At 52.2% G+C, this 17596-nt stretch overlaps 1 protein-coding gene across 17 annotated transcripts in view; it reads left to right on the forward strand.

Annotated features, from left to right (window-relative positions):
* Positions 1-17596, forward strand: part of foxp1b (forkhead box P1b) — a 121028-nt gene that overhangs the window by 37807 nt on the left and 65625 nt on the right. For 16 of the 17 annotated variants that reach the window (XM_078092545.1, XM_078092536.1, XM_078092549.1 and 13 more), the window contains 2 exons: positions 2471-2540; positions 16879-17062. In XM_078092545.1, the coding sequence (XP_077948671.1) occupies positions 16904-17062 (159 nt within the window). In that variant the 5' untranslated portion in view covers positions 2471-2540; positions 16879-16903. Of the gene's footprint in view, positions 1-2470; positions 2542-16878; positions 17063-17596 lie in introns of all 17 variants that reach the window. The other variant, XM_078092535.1, reaches the window with a different exon arrangement.

Here is a 17596-nt window from a genome sequence, read left to right on the forward strand (position 1 = left end):
AGGAGTGACTCACGCTTAAGACTTGTCCTGCGTTCCAGAGCGCAGACAGCAAGTTGGAAAATGTCCCGCGAACACCCTTAAAACAAACAGCGGCGACCCCGTCCACTCCGACCGTCCCCGTCCACACGGTGCAGATCTCCGACCGCCCCCGTCCACACGGTGCAGATCTCCGACCGTCCCCGTCCACACGGTGCAGATCTCCGACCGTCCCCGTCCACACGGTGCCCTTCGTCCGTCTCTGTCTCGTCCTGCTCAAACATGACAAATGGAGGCTGTCGATTCCCCCCAGGTGCTGATGCTGAGCGATGGAAACAACCCCCCGGTCGGGCTTTGTGAAGAAGCGAGAGACTCCTATTGACAGCCATTGAGTTGAGCATTAATTACTATGGTAATGACGTGTGAAGGTTCATTAACGAGCCGCGGCAGAAGTAGCCGCGGATGCGGCGCTGAGCGCGCTCGGGAGTAATTAATGGAATAACTTTACTTAGTGGTAAATATTCATGGGCCCTCGTGTTTTGTGTCGGCGCCGTGTGAAGAGAGAGGAGAGCCCGTCCATTAGAGGGCTGAAGGGCCGGCCGGCGCCGGCGCGGACCCTCTGTCGGGCTCGGCCCGTGTTCCTCTGGAGGGGGTATTAATTCATATTTTGAACATGCAATCTTACAACAAAGCCAAAGGCACCGATAACGCGCCGAGGACTAGAGCGCGTACAGTGAATCCGTGACCCACACCACCACCACCACCACCACCACCACCACCACCCTCGCTAATGGGGAAGTCCACTTCACGCAGAATAAAAGTCTTTGTTGGAGCTCGGTTGCAACCAGTGCCGGTCATTGTGTATTTCATGTGACGGCACGGTGTTTGCATGTTTCTGTGTGTGTTTGTTCTGCAGCCCACGCGGTTCACGTGGCGTTTGAGCTCAGAAAGGAGACATGTCTTTGGACGGTGTCGTCCTCTGAAGGGGCCGAACCGTCTCCCGGATTTCTCTTCTGTTCCCGCTCCGTTAAACAAACCAAAAGGAACCAGCGAAATGCTCCACGGCTCCTGTTTGTCTCTTGAAATCGTTGCACTTGGATCCGAGCCTCTTAACGGAGCGTGCACGTAACCCACCTGGGTGGGTAATTATCTCAACCACGAGTGGTTCCATCCCCCGAAATCTGGATGTGGGAGTGCTTGATGGGCTGCGTTTTCCTCCCAGCCCGGGCGAAGCCAGCGGGCGCTTGTTTATCCTCGCCATAAGTTCTCTGCACCCCCACTGCTCTGAACGGCATAACGTTCCAGCTTTGTGCCGTTTGAAATGAAGACAATTATGTGTTTAGGCGTCACAGGATGGGCACTCGGTACGAGCAGAGGAAAGCCGGCGATGCCTTTTTTTCTTCTTCACCCCGATACGAATGTTTCCGCCGTTAAAATGATGGAACATTTGCCTAAATGGATGTTATGCGTCGGGTAAACTCATTTGGCCCCCGGGGCTCTTTTCAGGTGATGGGAATTAATGATGTTTAGTAGTTTGAAACTGAAAATATCTGTCATTTGTCACCACTCGCCATTGATTTACGGTTCCATTGATGATATGTTAATTGAGGTGTAATGAATCACAATGATGGGGCGGTTGTGTGGGAACGGCCCAGTTTTGGAGGATGGTTCAAACCCCCCCGGCGGCGTTCTGCGTGTTGACTGTTACCAACGACATTTAACTTTAAATTAATGCTGAAACTGGGCGAGTTGGACCAGTGTGTGTGTGTGTGTGTGTGTGTGTGTGTGTGTGTGTGTGTGTGTTTTAATCTTCTCAGTCTGCTTTAGATAAACAGGAGCTCGGCCACAGCTTTGACTGCCAAATGTAAACGGCAAGAAAGAACAGTGGGAGCTTCTTTTATTTCTTTATTTTCTTCTTCCATATTTGGATATGCTTTAATGCTTTTATTCAAATGCACCTGAGTTATCGGCCCACAGTCACTTCTCAGTTTACCATAAAAATAAGATTTCGTTTCCTCCCTCTCCTCGCCGTGGTTGAGTGCTCAGTTAGGAGAGCCGTGTGCATGCCGATCAGGGCCGGTGGGCGGAGCCGGGGCAGCGCCGCTACAGGTACAACGCCCCCCTCCCCCCCCCGCCCCCCCGCGTCAAATAAACTGCTCGCTCGGGTGCGTTGTTGTGGAGGGGCGCGGTTGTTGCTAACGGGGGGACGGGACTCGTCACCCGGCAAAGGGACGCTTTGCCTAAAGAGGGGGGGGGGGGGGCCTGGAATGCCGGCTGTCGGGGGACGCGGCTCGGCCTGAACCCCGAGGGGAAGCCAATGCTGGCCAATTGATTCCCTTCTGGTGATTTCCCAGATAAGACACCTCACCGGCGGTGGGGGGGGGGGGGGGGCACAGCTTACAGCTCCTGTATAAGTGCTGGTCGGCGCCTGTTGACGAGCTCTGCAGCTGTAAGCGCCAGTAATTACAAATAATTCCCCGTCTTGTGTCCGCAGGGCGAGGAGGCTGTTGCGCCACCTTTGGATCTGAAGATTGCTTTTAAATAAAAGCAAGTCCACACAGCAGGTAAACACACACACACACACACACACACACACACACACACAGGCCGCTGCTTATTGAATGGGCTTAATAATTAACTCCATGCTGGGTGGGTTCTCTTGTTTGTGTACTGTATTTGTGCCTGTACGGTCGTAGCGGTCGTGGGGGGCGGGTGGTGGGGGTGGTGGGGGTGGTGCGGGTGGGGCGGGTCTGGTGGGCCGCACAGGTGCACTGACAGCTGCTGATTAGAGACCAGCATGGTGAGCGATAAAAGGGATTGTCCCCCCCCCCCGCATCCCCACACCAAGGAGTCACCGCGGACTCGGCTGGCTGAGCAGCACGCCGGCGAGCAGGAAGTGGGATGTTCCCACACGTCTGCGTTTGCCGGGAAAAAGCCGAAATGCGGTGACGGCGTGTTTGGTAAACACGGCGTCATTTGGGTGGATGCCTGGTGTTTGCTCCTCTCACCCGTCTCCCTGTGGGTGGGTGTGGCTTCAGGAGTCTGCCTTCATCTCTTTGTCTCCAGTCTGTTTCATGTCCGTCTTCCTCGTGTCTCTCGCGGGCTCCGCCGACACGCCGGGACTCGAGCGCCGGCTGTGCATTTGTTTTGTTTGGGCCTCTAGCAACGTGTGAGGTGACGATTAAGATAAAGCATCTGGATGGAAAACACTATCAAGTCAATTCCATATTCCCATTTCCAAGAAGTCCTGCTGATATTTACATTTCACCTCAAGTTTAAAGAATAAACGTTCTTTCTTCCGTAAAAAGGGGGAACCCTCCAACGTTCCTTCTAACCCGGAATGGATTCCCAGAGACAAAGCGTTTCGCATTGAGCAGCTTCCCCGCCGCGTCTCTGTGGCGTTTGGGAGAAGCAGCAGTGACGTTGTGGCTGCAGCCTGATTGCACTCCCTCTTTTATTTGATCCACACGATTACCCCCACATTTGGAAAACCCACCTGCAGCAAATTGAGGGGGAGGATTCCCGTTGCTGCTGTTTATCTGGAGCGCATTCTCCGCATAGTCGGGTGCTCTCTCGCAGCAGGCCCCCCCTTTAGCTCCAGATCTGAGATCAGCCGTTGAAAGAAGTCCTCCACCAGCGGCGTCGGTGTCGCGTGAATCGGCGCAGTGATTGACACAACTTCCCAGTGTGATTTTGATTGCATCGCTAATGCAGAAAACCTCGCCGAGGCTTACGGGATTAGCGCGTCTTAGCTGTGCGAAAGCGCCACGGATTCTAATGTACGTGTTTGTGTGTGTGTGGAAGTAACGCGCTCACGTTTGTGTACAGATCAACCAGCTGTACTTTAAGACGTTTGCTGTTTAATTGAAATGTAAGAAAAGCCTTTTGCATTTCCACATCCGGGACCTCGTCAGTGTGTGCAGGCTCCTTCAGACTTCCCGGGAAAGGGCCTTTCCTCAGGAGCGTCCTCAGACCGCCTCACGCCGGACTTCATTTGAATTTCATAAATCCGTGTGAGGGAGAGAAGAAGAGCGACGCACGCAATCGCTCTCGTAATAAGTCCCATTCGCCGTCCTGCAAATGCCTCCCTCGTAAATTGCCTCAGTCTCTCGGCTTGTTGAGGCTGCTTCATTTAATCCACTTTTTTTTGTAAGGAAGTGTTGAGAATAAACAAGCGGATTGACGCGTTGGACCCACGGAAAGGTCGTGTGCAGATTCATGCCGGGATGTAATAGTTCCCTCGACTGCATTTATTGCTTACTTTGAAAAAGAAAGGAGGAAAAAAAGTAATTTCTTTATATCAGCTTCAAGCTGCAAATTGCCTGTATTAGTATTTGGCTCGGTAAGCTTCTAATACTGTGGCATTTACAGCCGGCTGTGTTCCCATTGCATTTATAACACTTTGATTCTTATGGGCCCCGTTTTAATGGCTCAGCCGAACCCGGGACACAATAAACAAGTCGCCGTGGCAAAAGTGCCACATGGGGGAGATTTCCTAGAAGGGCGGCTGAACGCCTCCGTTGGTGTTTTTTTAATGCGCCGCGAGTACCGTAATCTGCCGCAGGTAGCAGACGACGACCGGCGGGGGAACGAGAGCGAGGCAGAGCCGCTCTCCCTTTCTCCCTCCTCCCCGTCGATTGAGATCACAAGAAGTGTCGCAGCTACATAAACGGCGCCTGCTCTGCACATCTGATGCGGCGGCGCGCTCAGGACGCACGCTGGCACGGCGCCCCGCTCCTCCGCCATGTCTCACTAAACGGGTTCAAATGGGCGCCGCGTGCCTGGGTGCAATATGTCAGACGGTGCAACAACACTCTTGTTTTTCTCCTGCATCCCCAGCAGCTTCCGCGTGAAATATCTTCTGGGCGCTGAGCCGAAAAAGAAAAAAGAAATGAATTCCCGCCGATGACGTTAACGCAGATGTGCTGTCTGGGAGACTTGAATGTGATGGAGGAAAACCGCCGTTTGGTTTCAATCTATTTTCCTATCAGCGAGTCATATGAGCCCCGATGAGGAGCTTTGATAACCTTCTTCCTGCCTCCAGGTGCAGGTGGCCAACGCCACAGTAAGCTGGAAAGAAAATCACAAAAGTCCCCAAAAAAGGGTTATTTTTGTTGCGTTGGCCTTGTGGCTCCGCTTCAGAAAAGATGGAATTTGTTGTCTTGTTTTCCTTTTTCTTCGTGGTAACCTCTGCTAACATCTGTCCCAATGCCTTCAACGCTGGCGGGACATTCAGCGCTCCGTTTATTATACATCCATGACACGTCATGTTTATGGTTTCCAGCCAAACTAGAGAGAAACTGTGACTATGTAAGGAAATAATAATAAATAAGAAGGAAACAAAGTTTCCTACAAGGCCCCGTCCTCCTTGTTTGGATAGTTTTGACTTAGTTGTCATGGTAAATATCACTTTGGCAGTCCGTTGCTTTCTCCGTTTATTTGAGAAAACAAATCCCTTTTGGGGATGAAGCACCTGGGGGGGCGACTTAACGGAGCGGCTTCAGCCACGCAAATAAACAGCTTGCGCTTCTCGGTGTGAGATTAGGAATGAGGCTGAGAGGGAGAAAGAGACAAAGACACTCAACATGTGGAGGGGACAGAAGCCCCCTTGGATGTTTGAACCAGTAATCGAGTAGAATAAAAGTGATGGGAGCTCGGACCCTCCGTGTCCCCTTGAAAGTCAACATTAGGACAGTTTGCTGTTACGGGTCCCGGCAGCATAAATCATAACTTTGCAAGTAGTTTGAAATAGTTTTTTACTCCGTTAAATCTCTTTGTTGAGGTTCATTCCACTTTGAACGTGTCGGCACGTTTCCCCAAAGGCAAAAACAGGAGAAGCGTGCATCGTTTCCTGAACGGGAGGCATTGAAAAGAGTACAAATTTTCATTTTTTTGATAAGTTCCTAAAAAACAAATGGGACGTATGGGATCGTATGAATCTGTCCGCTAGCAGCGACACGGGGCACAGCAAAGCCAATGAGATGTTCACCAGAGGGATCCAGAATCCACACGGTGTCCAGAGCTGCTGCTTCTTCTCTTGGTTCGCTTCCAGCGCGAAACCCGACGTGTCCTCGGAAAGACGCGAGAGACACAAAGCTCCCACCTTTGTGTCTCCGAAAGTCCACTCGATCTCCGTTGGGAGTGTTTTTTTCCAGCAGTGCAGCTGGAGTCTGTGAGAGACGTTGGATCAGTCCGGAGGGAGGGCGCTGGAGGGGCGAAGAATGCCGCCCCCACCAGCCCCCAACAGCCCCCCCCCCCAGCCCCCACCAGCCCCCAACCAGCCCCCCCTAGCCCACCCAGCCCCCCCCAGCCCCCAACAGCCCCCCCCCCCAACCCCCACCCAGCCCCCCCCAGCCACCAACAGCCCCGAACCAGCCCCCAACAGCCCCCCCCGAGACGCTATTCCTCCCCAAACTTTGGTTTATTTTTGTAATCAAATGAAAAAAGGTGGAGGCCTATTATTATTATTATTTTTGAACTGATATTTATTTACAGTCCCCCCCCCCTCTCTGGTTTTAGCCTCGGCCCCCGCGAGTGTTTTCATAAACAAAGTCTCTGCGGCCGGCCAGAACAAACACGGGCCGCTCAGTGCGCTGAAAACAGGAATGACAAACACCATTAGCTGCAAAATTTCCATCTCATTGCAACTATGTTATTGTTGACTTTACCATACGCGGCCTAATATGGTTCCCTCCCTGCCAGAGGGGGCCGGAGCCGAGGGGCCCATCGCAGGGAGACGCTTTCAGCTGCCACTTAGACAATAAGAAACAAATGTCACAGCTCGGCAAAAAAAAAGAAAGCGGCTGGCTTTTCACGGCCCCGCAGAAGTTGGCCTGCAGCGCCGCTTGGCCGGGGCTCCCGTGTGATATTTATCTAGCTCTCTGTGCTGGATTCCCTCCCTCCCGCTCTCCCTTCTGCCTTGTCTTTGTCCGTCTCCGTCTCCATCGATCTCCCTGTTCGCCCGTCCTGGTGTCAGCTACGCGCCGGCTGACGGATGGGCCTCTGTTTGCTGTGTTAAAGTTATCTATCGGGAGAAGGGAGGGGCGGGGGGGGGGCGATGGGTTCGGACTGGCCACATGCCCTCCTCCTCCTCCTCCTCCTCCTCCTCCCTGTGGCCGAGCACAGGCCAGGTCAGCTGCAGGTCACGACCCCCGCCTGGAAGGCCGGCCGTAGAGTTCCTTTCCGATTACGTGGATGAAACCACGGCCGCGATAACTCACCGAAAGAATCCCGAGACGTCTTGTCTTAATTTGACTTTTGTGGTTTATTGTACGTATGTGAGACTGAATTGAAAGTCCAGCACGGCTTAAAGCAGCAGCGATTAGTTCGATGAGCCGAAGTGAGCTACGTTATCAGCTCAACACCAAAGCGGAGAATCTGGGCGTCACCCGGCTCGCCGCCCCCCCCGGCACGGTTCTCTGTGGAGGCGTTAAGGCCTCCGGGAGGAAGCGCGGTGCTTTCAGATGCATGGGCTTCCTTTTCCCCAGTTGGTGGAGGATGACGGCAGCCTCACCTCAATCCTAAAATCCTCACGTTTATGATATTTGCGCAGCATTATCTGTGCCTGCGGATGAAGGGGAGGACGGAGCATGAGGAATGTAGAAGGTCAGACTGCGTGATTTACACAGCGCAGAGCCCCAGAATCCTTGGGAAAATACTTGGGTCGGGATCAAACAAGACTGTGCTTGATATGTTCTTAACACTGACCTTTAGATTCACGCTTCGCTGCTACGCCGCCAAACGATGCACTAAACAGAAAGCACTTTGTGCTCTTTCAAAAATCCTCTATTTCAAATATGCATTTAGTTGTATCCATTGATTGATCAACCAATGTGTAAATCCACATTCTTATACCACCCAAGCCTCTCACAGACGGAAGGAGCTGTAAATAATTGGTGAAATAGTTAAGGTCATAGGTCATGAGTTAAAGCACATTGATGAAATCCCCTCATGTCATGCATTTAGTTTTAGGCCCAGTTCAAACAAACATGCTGTCAATTACTTATCACAGAATCTCCTTCCCGCTGTTGATGAGCTGATGCTACTGACCTTTTTGTCTTTATTATATGTGATGGGTGAAAAATAGAGAATTTACCCCGTCTGACGTTGATGAACTTTGTGAAAGGCTTGTTTACCGGCACCAAGGTCACTTTGTGAGAAGGGCGGCAGGTTTTCCTCGTAAACACACTTGCAGGCAGAGATGTGTAAAGAGTGTAAATGTTTACCTCTCCCCTGTGACACGTGCAGAAAGGCTGTTGTCTGCATATGTGTCAATGTCTCAAAGCCCAAGTAAAATCCGCCAAAACAGAACGAGAAACGGAGAGTTAGAAGGCGTATCGATGCTCCCGCTCGCCGTGTAACGGCGGGAGGAGGAGAGGCAGATAGCGAGGCAGCCGGGCTAAGAAACATGAATTAATGCCATGCTGCTCAGGCACATCTCCGGGTGTTGGGGAAATACAATTTATGTTGCCGGCTACGAGCCATGAAGGTGCATTTGGACCCAGCGTGCTTTAATTAGAAGTGAGATATTAGCATTTCACAGGCTTTATGCCGGCGAGGGATCGGCCGGCCACCGCGCCTTCATTAGCCGGCTTCTCCGTGTAATGAGTGGCATCATTAGCTGATGGAGTGGATTTGCCCCAGCTCTGCCTTGAAAGGCACATCTCTTACATACTTGCGAGGAATAAGGCCTTTTAATGGATTTCTTAATGAATAAAATCACATGCCACTTCTCCCCTCGCCACTGCTTTAAAATATAAAAAAAGCTTTTTTGTCGAGTTATCGGCAAGAAAGCCAGACGAAGGGAACCTGCAACAAAACAAAGGTGTGCTTGTTGGTAGCGTAGCGGACATTTTACCTTTATTCTAACGCGGCGCTGCGTCACCAACTCCCAATCGCACGCGGCGCCGCGACATGAAAGGGATCGGCGCTGGAGGAGGACGGTGTGATTGCTGTCTGAGGAAGGGCTTAAAACCCCCCCGTGTTTATTGGGGTGGGGGGACGGGGTGAAAAGGCAGGACAGCTATTGGATCAACCTGACTGTGAATTATACCAGTGTGTGTGTGTGTGTGTGTGTGTGTGTGTGTGCGCTTTGAACAACAGTGAAGGCAGTCGGAGTGGAGGTGTTTTCTGTGATACCCCCCCCCACCCCCCCTCCTCTAAGCCTCCGGGCTGCGGCTCCATTCTCCGAATCAGGCGTGAAGTGATTAGTATTTTATTGATGAGCTCCCGAAGTGGCAAGTGTGGGAAATTGGATCTTTGATCTCCTGGAGTTTGGTGAAATATATCCTGAGAGTGTGCAGCTCTCCAGGTAACCCCCCCCCCCCCCCCGCATGCATCACAGCGCACGCACACACACGGGACAGATGCTGCGTTGGGGCGGGATGCTCCTCCCCTTCCTCCGAAAAACACATATTTGTTTTGGATGTTTTTCCAACCGAGAGGCAACACGGCGATTACAGATGTTCATTAACAAAATTGCGTATTTGTTTTCAACTTTAACCAATCACTTTGATATGCTAATTACAGAGTAATTTAATTTGAGCCCTGTAATGATGATGCCGTTATTATGGACATAAATGATGCAGTTAAGCTGAGAGTAATCTCATTTGCATACCGTACATGCCAGTAAATTAAGCCCTTTTCCGGCGTCGCTTTGGCTTTAATTTTCCGCCCCTTTCCGCGGCGCATCCCTCGGCTCCGGCGCCTAATGGCAGACCGGCCCGTTTGATGTGGAGGAGCCCGCTTCCTCGTGCCGAAGCCCGGCACAATATGTAGTACATAAAGGCGCTCATTATAAATCTAAGTGCTCTTTTAAGAACGCGGCATTAATAAGCATCGAGGCTATTCCTGCTCTTGATATCGATACACAACAAAAAAAAATCCCTGTTTTGTCGCTCGCCATAATCATGTTCCTTCATCAGACACACTGCGGCGCCTGTGATAACGATGTGACCAGCAGCGGTTAAAGAGCCCCTTAATCATATTGTATATGTCCTTCTCCGTGTTGATCAGAGACATCTTCAAAGACGTCCGTCCTCTGAGACAAGAACATGAAGGGCTTCTTTTCTTTTTTCACCTGATGCGTTTTCTCTTCACCAAGAGAAAGGAAACATTTGACCGTATCAAATGTTTAGAGCAAATAACTTTGCTCCTTTTGAGCAGATGCTTTTTTTCAGCATAAAAGGCACATTCCTCACACGGCCTTGAGGAAAAAAGGGAAAGATGTCCCGTGTCTTCATTAGAGAAGCAGCACCTTCCGGTGTCTGATTGTCTGATGTTTGCAGGGAGAAGGTAAACATGTTTGTCACACACGGACGTATTTATGCCCATCAAACACGGCGGAGAGGCCGCGGCGTGAATGCCCCCAAACGGCCCCGCACACCCCCAAGGCGGGACCAGGAGGCCTTCGTGGACTTACAGCACAGACAATACGATTGCCCTTCACTGACAATGCGCCTCCATTTTCCGACCATAAAGAATATAATTTCTTCTGCCAGCCAATTTTCTCTGTTGGCCTCTAATTGGCTACATAAATCTCGTCCGCTGAGGGTGAGAAATGTGGCGGTGTCACACAGTGTAATCTTCACCCTTATTTACCAATTCATTAAGATTCATTGATGCAGGATCGGTGAGAGGAAATGACAACATAAATCAGGCCTCCAGCATAATGACCCTAATCAGTCGGGAATTGCAGAAAATGTCATGATGAACTATGTCCTTGTATTAGCGCCACTGTACATTGTCATTGTGCTGCTTTATGAGTGGGACGCATCCTCCTGACATGGGCTGTATTTAACCCCCAAAAAAAGAAAAACGAAGAAAGAGTTGTTAAAATGTGATTCCATTAAAACGCAGAAATTCATGCGAGGTCTTTTGCTGTTTAGCCCCTTCGCCCTTTATCTTCAGTTTAACTGCTTAATGGAAGCCTCCAACTCCCGTCCTGTTTAACCCGCTCCGTGCTCTCTGGGACGCCGGGGCTTTTAAAATGATAATACGCTTCAGGAGGCTGGAGCGTCGCCGCTACCACCACGAGGAAGAAAGCGCCACCGGGGGGGTCGGCGGGCGAGACCACTCCCCTAACAAGGACGTCAATCAGAGGCCCGCGGCAGGTGACGTACCATTAAAGGAGAATGGGTTTAAAACCAAGGTGGTAATTGATTCCTTTGAATTCATTAATCATTTGTAGTACTTATCAATACCGATGATCGGTTAGTCTCCTGCGGTGCGTCCGTGTCCATAGAGTCATTTAGATGAGAAGGCTAAAGCCCCCGTTGGTTCCTTCAGTCTCATCACGTACGGACGCATCCGGCGCACCTGATGACTTAACTCGACAATAATTAGCAGCTTACTTTCTGCAGAGCGGCGGTCTAATCTCTGGCTCCGCCTCCCAATAAAGCAAAGATTACTACATGTTGCCAGCTCTCGGGGGGGGGGGGGGGGGGGGGGGGGTAGCGTGCTCGCCAGCGAGTCGACGGCACCTCTGACAATATTGTCCTCGCTATTCGCAGGTCGGCAATATTAATTAGACAAGTTCGTTAAGGCCAGCCTTGGTTTTCCCTGGAAGATGCATCCGACATATTTCCTCTCCGAGTTTGCATCCCGGGACCCCCGGGGATCTGCCCTTACACGAGTCCTAGCAAAGACGATTAAAAATATATGACACACTTTAAGTAATGTTAAAACAATAAGCGCTTTTGCAGATCCCACAGGAGTTTTTTCTCCTTCTGACGGGTCTAATTGGTGGGATGAGCGCGAGGACCGACGTCCTGGTCAGAGGAAGACGGCCTCGTGTCTCCTGGTGTCTGTCCTCTACGCCGCAGAGTTAATGGGAACGACTTTCCTCAAAGTCAAGTGAAGGACAGTCGCTGGGAGAAACGGCTCCTAAAAGAAGCTCCCCGTCCCGCAATTACTATTCCATCCACGTGCAACCGGATTTAAACTCATCAGAGTCTCTATTTACTCAGCCGAGTTCACTAAAAATACCGTGGCCTGCCTTACTTTGGCACATTCCGCCACCGTCTTTCCTCTGTAACGCCTCGCTGCGCCCCGTGGCGAAAGTAGACAAGCTGGTTTGTGTGCCCCCCCCCCCCCCCAAAAAAAAATCCTGTTTCTACTCAGCTTCACCGCCGGAGTCTGCCCCCCCCCCCCCCCCAGTCTTCTTGTTAATACATCGGAGCTCGCGGCGTGATAACAGGTCGATGTTCACGAATGATCGAGACGAGTCGCGCTCGGGGGTCCCGTCCCCGCCGCCCCCACGCGTGTCATAAATATATGCTTGGCGCCCCTCGCTCCCATTTCGTGCCCCCCTTACGAGTGGGTAACTGTGTTTCTGGGGGGATTAAATGGCATCCACGGGGGAGGGGGGTGAGGGGGGGGGGCATCTCAGGTGGGGGAGCGTCATTAGCTGCACATCAGCAGATGGCAGGTTGTTGTATTCATGAAAAATTCATGGTCAAGGTGCAGCTTTGAACGTCCCGTTGCCCCCCCCCCCCTGTCCTCCTAATCGCTGCTCATTGGTGGAAGACTTGGATGTCGCGCCGTTAATGAAGCAATCAAAGGCGCCGCACTCGGCCCCGTGGCGGACGCCGTCTCTTCTGACCCTCTTCTTTCGTGTTGTGCGCTCGTTGATGCACCTCAGACTTCCTTTGTTGTTTCCACGAAGCCGCCCGCTGAATAATTGAACGAGGTCGATGTTTAACATGTTTCAACACGAGTTTAACATGTGGCCCGCCGCCCTGCGAGGAGCCGCCATTTGTCGGGTCGGGAAGGAAAGGCGCGCGTATCCTCGGCAGGCCGCTCCAGAGGGGCGGGGTTGGGGCGGGTTGGGGGGGCCGGGCCTTGTCTTTTGTTTCTGCGAACACCGCAGCTTTAGAACGTCTTCAGAAACGTCTGAAGAGCGACTTTGTGTTTATCTTCTGCCTGGCTGTTTATTTTAGCCCCGAGCTGCATCTGCATCGACCTCGGTTCCCTAAAGCCCCCCCGACACCCCGTCCCCTCCCACAACTTGTTTACACTGGGCCTCCCCCGAGTGTCACCTAGCAAATCGGCTGATTATTCCACTGTGTTAATATTAAAACGGCTCCAGCATGAGGTGTTTGTTCATCGCCCCTTGTTTACCGTTGCCATGGCAGCAATCACCAAACAGCTGCGTGGTTTCTCAGTGCAGTGGTCTGCTGACACGCCGGCTGGGAAAAACGACCCGTGCCCCCCCCCCCCCCCCCCCCCGCGGTGGAAGGATGTGGGCTTTACCGACGGAGGCGTTGGCGCTTGTGTGTGTGTGTGTGTGTGTGTGTGTGTGTGTGTGTGTGTGTGTGTACAGATATGCGGTGCTTATCTGTGACTTGGTTGAAGTGGCTGACTAGATTGTGTGCTTGTTTGGTCTGACTGTGAAGTCTCCTTTGGCAGAGCGTCACCCCCGCCGTGCCGCGTCGCTCTGGGGGGCGAGGGGGGTGCAGGTCGAGAGTCCCGTCGGTTGGGGAGGGAGTCCACGTTGGGGCGGGAGTCCACGTTGGGGAGGGAGTCCACGTTGGGGAGGGAGTCCACGTTGGGGAGGGAGTCCACGTTGGGGCGGTCCTGTCCTGCAGAAGGCCCCTGTTAGGATCTGGTTGCCGAGGCTGCAATGATTGATTATTTAACAGCTCGTGTTTGTCTTGTCGCCCCAGGAGCCAAAATACAGCAGAACACAAGAGGAACCTTGAAGGGACGTGTTGTTTTGTGGGTGCTGTCTAGTCTACCGACCAGCGCAGAACCCAAACAGCTCTTTAGCTGAACCTCTTCTCTTTGTCTCTTTATCTCCATCGGGGCTTTTGTTGTGCGCTTGTGTGAACACGGCTGTGAGAACACGTTGAATCAGAGCAGGTGGCCGCCGAGGAAAAACACAGCGCGGAGCACAGACTCCACCCTGACTCCACCTAGACACCACCGCTGACTCCACCTACACTCCACCTAGACTCCACCTAGACTCCACCTAGACTCCATCGCTGGCTCCACCTAGACTCCATCGCTGGCTCCACCTAGACTCCACCGCTAACTCCACCTAGACTCCACCTAGACTCCACCGCTGGCTCCACCTAGACTTCATCGCTGGCTCCACCTAGACTCCACCGCTGGCTCCACCTAGACTCCACCGCTGACTCCACCGCTGGCTCCACCCCTGACTCCCCCCCTGACTCCCCCCCTGACTCCCCCGCTGACTCCACCCCTGACTCCACCTAGACTCCCCCCCTGACTCCCCCCCTGACTCCCCCGCTGACTCCACCCCTGACTCCACCTAGACTCCACCGCTGACTCCACCCCTGACTCCACCTAGACTCCCCCGCTGACTCCACCCCTGACTCCACCTAGACTCCCCCGCTGACTCCACCCCTGACTCCACCGCTGACATTAGGGTCCCAGTGAGGCGGGGAGGGGCGTGAGGAGGGGGGGGCTGTTGTTGACCTTTGACCTGTCTGCTCAGGTGGGAGACGCATGTGTTTTGTAATGACGGTCTTTATGAGGTGCTCGTTCCTGCACACTGGAACAGCAGACGCAGCAAACCCTCTGAGCAAAGGGAGAGTAAATAAATATAATGTAAATAAATGTGCGTAGGGACGAGTCACGTGACCCAGTCGCCCAGCTGATGACACTTCTCTCTAATAAGGAGTTTTCATATCTTCTTGATATTTATGATGGATAACGCCCCTTTTCCAATTTCTTTCTTCCCTTTCCAATTTCTAATTTTTCTCCGTGTCCGCTCGCGATATTGTAGCATTGAATTATTCTCTGGTGAAATTAATGAGAAAGTAGATTTATGGGTTTCATTTGTTTGTCGATTTGAAAATTAATTGGGTGTTAATTTTAGCCATCCCCTCATCAGTGCCGGTTCCAAGCATGCGCGCATTACTCTGCATTCGCTGTGGCCTCTTCCCTCCTTCGATTGTGGGTCACTAGTTTTTGCATTCATTAAAAAAGTCGTCCTCCTGATTCCTTTTGCGCATTTGGAAATTTTGTTAGAATTCAGAAAATTCAGCGTGAAATGTCGATGTATAATACCCATCAGGCTTCCCCTTTACTCGCTGTGGATGTGCATGACCTTTGTTTTCCCTACATTTGGAAGAGTAAAATATTTAGCATTTTATTTGACAAATAAGTGGTTGTGAACATGGTGAACAACAACAAATGGCCTTTAATTCTGCTCCAAGAATGAGTGTTTCTAATTGATGTCTGCGGACGTGACGGGGGGGGTCGGGGGGGTCGTGGATTGACCCGCTGGCTGCGTCCCATCACGCAGCGTTTGCTCTCGCTCTCTCCTTGTTAGAAAAATCCCATTATATGGAGGGAGGCCCTGCCAGACTGGAAGGTGAGCAGGGTCAACATCTGTCTGGGGGAGAACCGGGGTTCTGTAGCGCCGGGCCCAAAGCCGCTCAGACAGGCTGCTGGGTTCGGGGGCGTCGTGACACCCGGCGGAACCGAGTCCGATGACTCACTGGGATACGAAAACCAGAAGGAACTCTGCGTCCGGCTTTTTGTGCCCCGGTTAATATATTTCTACTCTTTGAGCTCACAGACGTCCACAGCGACTCCAGCTGGAAGACGGTGATTGTTTATTTCTTTAAATAATTCCATGTCTAGATTATTATCTCACCTATGCTCTGTAAATATTCTTCTGTGACAAGTTGTCAACTTCAATTTCCTATCTGTCAGCTGAGTGTGTGTCCCCACGGCGTCACACACACACTGTGTCTTGTTTAGATCTGGACCCCAGGAGACACTGCGCCTGGGTAGTTGAGCACATATTAACCCGGCGTGGCCCCTCCTATTACACGCCTTAAACGCAACACCATAAATCTGCATTTAGTTCCATTTTCACCTTCTTTCATGATGAGGCCCAGTATTTTAAAGGCATTTATTCTGCTTCATATAAATAATTAATCAGCCAAGTTAATTTGCTTCTGCCCGACTTGGTCAGCTTCATTAAGCGGAATGAGGAGGCTGGACGCTACGACCGACTCACAATAGCTGTAAATCATTCCACTGATTTGAGGAATACAGGCACACACACACACACACACACACACAAAGAAGAGCGCTCCACTGGCACTCGTCCCGCGGGAGACGGGGAGGGGGGGGGTTCATCCGGGGGGGCTGGAAGGGCATCGTGTCTGTCTGGCTTTTGTGTTTCCAAAAGCAGGACCCAGATTGTAAAAAGCGAGCAAAGACCCCGTTTGACGCAGATTGCTGCCGTCACATTTGAACGTGCGATACGCAGATCTAGTGGACTGCCTCTATTAATGTGTCCCTTTGAGTTCCATTAAGACAACATGCCCCCCCCCCCCCCCCCCCACCAACCCAATGGGGTTTATTTGTATTGAGTATCTTGGTGTTAATCGAGCGCCCCTGAAGGACGGGACTGTTTTTGCTCGGGCCCTCGGGTTGGAGCTTTCTCATGGAGATCCTTCGCCCTGTTTCCCATTAAAAAGCCATTCTGGCCGCGGTTCTTCTGGGAGCCGTGCGGGTAAATATATCCATTTCCACAGAACGGGTTTTGTTTTGGAGGCTCAGTGTTTTCTTGGGCTCTTCTGCTCTCGCTCGAACGCAGGTTGGGTTCCTCTCCTGTGATGCCCCCCCCCCCCCCTCCCTCTTTGCCACCGCACCCATAATGGAGAACACAAACGGAACCCTCACCACCGGCCCGCCGTGGACGTGTCATCTGGGGCAGGAAAAGGGCCGGAACAAAGGCGGGTCACTATTCGGCGTGCGTTGGCGTTTGCCTGGTGGGGGGAGCAGCCAGCGTCAAACGTGTGGGGAGGGACGTGACAGATGTTTATAGTTTTGGTCCAGAGTTGAAACGCGACCTCATCGCCCGCGTGTTTTAACAGCTGTTTTTCCCCCTTCTTTTTTTCTCCCTTTTTTTGGTCCCAGTTTTTTTTTTTTTTTTTTTAAAGCCATGATGCAAGAATCTGGGACGGAGGCGACGAGCAACGGAGCGGCTACTCAGAATGGAGGCGCGGGGGCGGAGAGCAGGCCCAGGGAGGGCCGACCCGAGAGCGCCGCGCCGTCGATGGAGGTGACCGCCGCTGACCTCCTGCAGCTGCAGCAGCACCAGGTAGGCCCGCCCCCCCCATTCGCACCTGTCTCCGCTTCATCAAGCCGCGTCAACAGCAGGCTGCTGCCTCCCTCCTAAAGTGCCACTTAATATTTAATCCCACCTCCAAGTACATCGAGTACATAAACACATTATTATTATTATTTATGTATATTGAAGCCCTTTTTGAATATTTCAAGAAGGAGAAGTGCTCTGTGTGTGTGTGTGTGTGTGTGTGTGTGTGTGTGTGTGTGTGTTTATCGTAGCATGCAGCATCTGCATTCATTTGAAATATTTATCGCGGCGTTCGGGGCGCTCTGCCCCGTTCGAAGCCCCGCCCCTCGTCCCCCCCCCCCGCCCCTCGTCCCCCCACCAAAAAAAGCCTTTCCCGCCACCTCGAGACGTGAGGCGGGCGGACAAGCTCTTTCTGTCCGTGTCAGCGTTGTGTGTGTCGCGCGACGGCGCGTTTAAGGAAACAACATTGAAAAGATCAGCGTGTCTCGGGACATCTGGGTCTCTCCCGACGGGGGACGGCGCCGCCGCCGTTGTCAGGAG

Source organism: Gasterosteus aculeatus, chromosome 17, assembly GCF_964276395.1.
Source record: "Gasterosteus aculeatus chromosome 17, fGasAcu3.hap1.1, whole genome shotgun sequence".
Lineage (NCBI taxonomy): Eukaryota > Metazoa > Chordata > Actinopteri > Perciformes > Gasterosteidae > Gasterosteus > Gasterosteus aculeatus.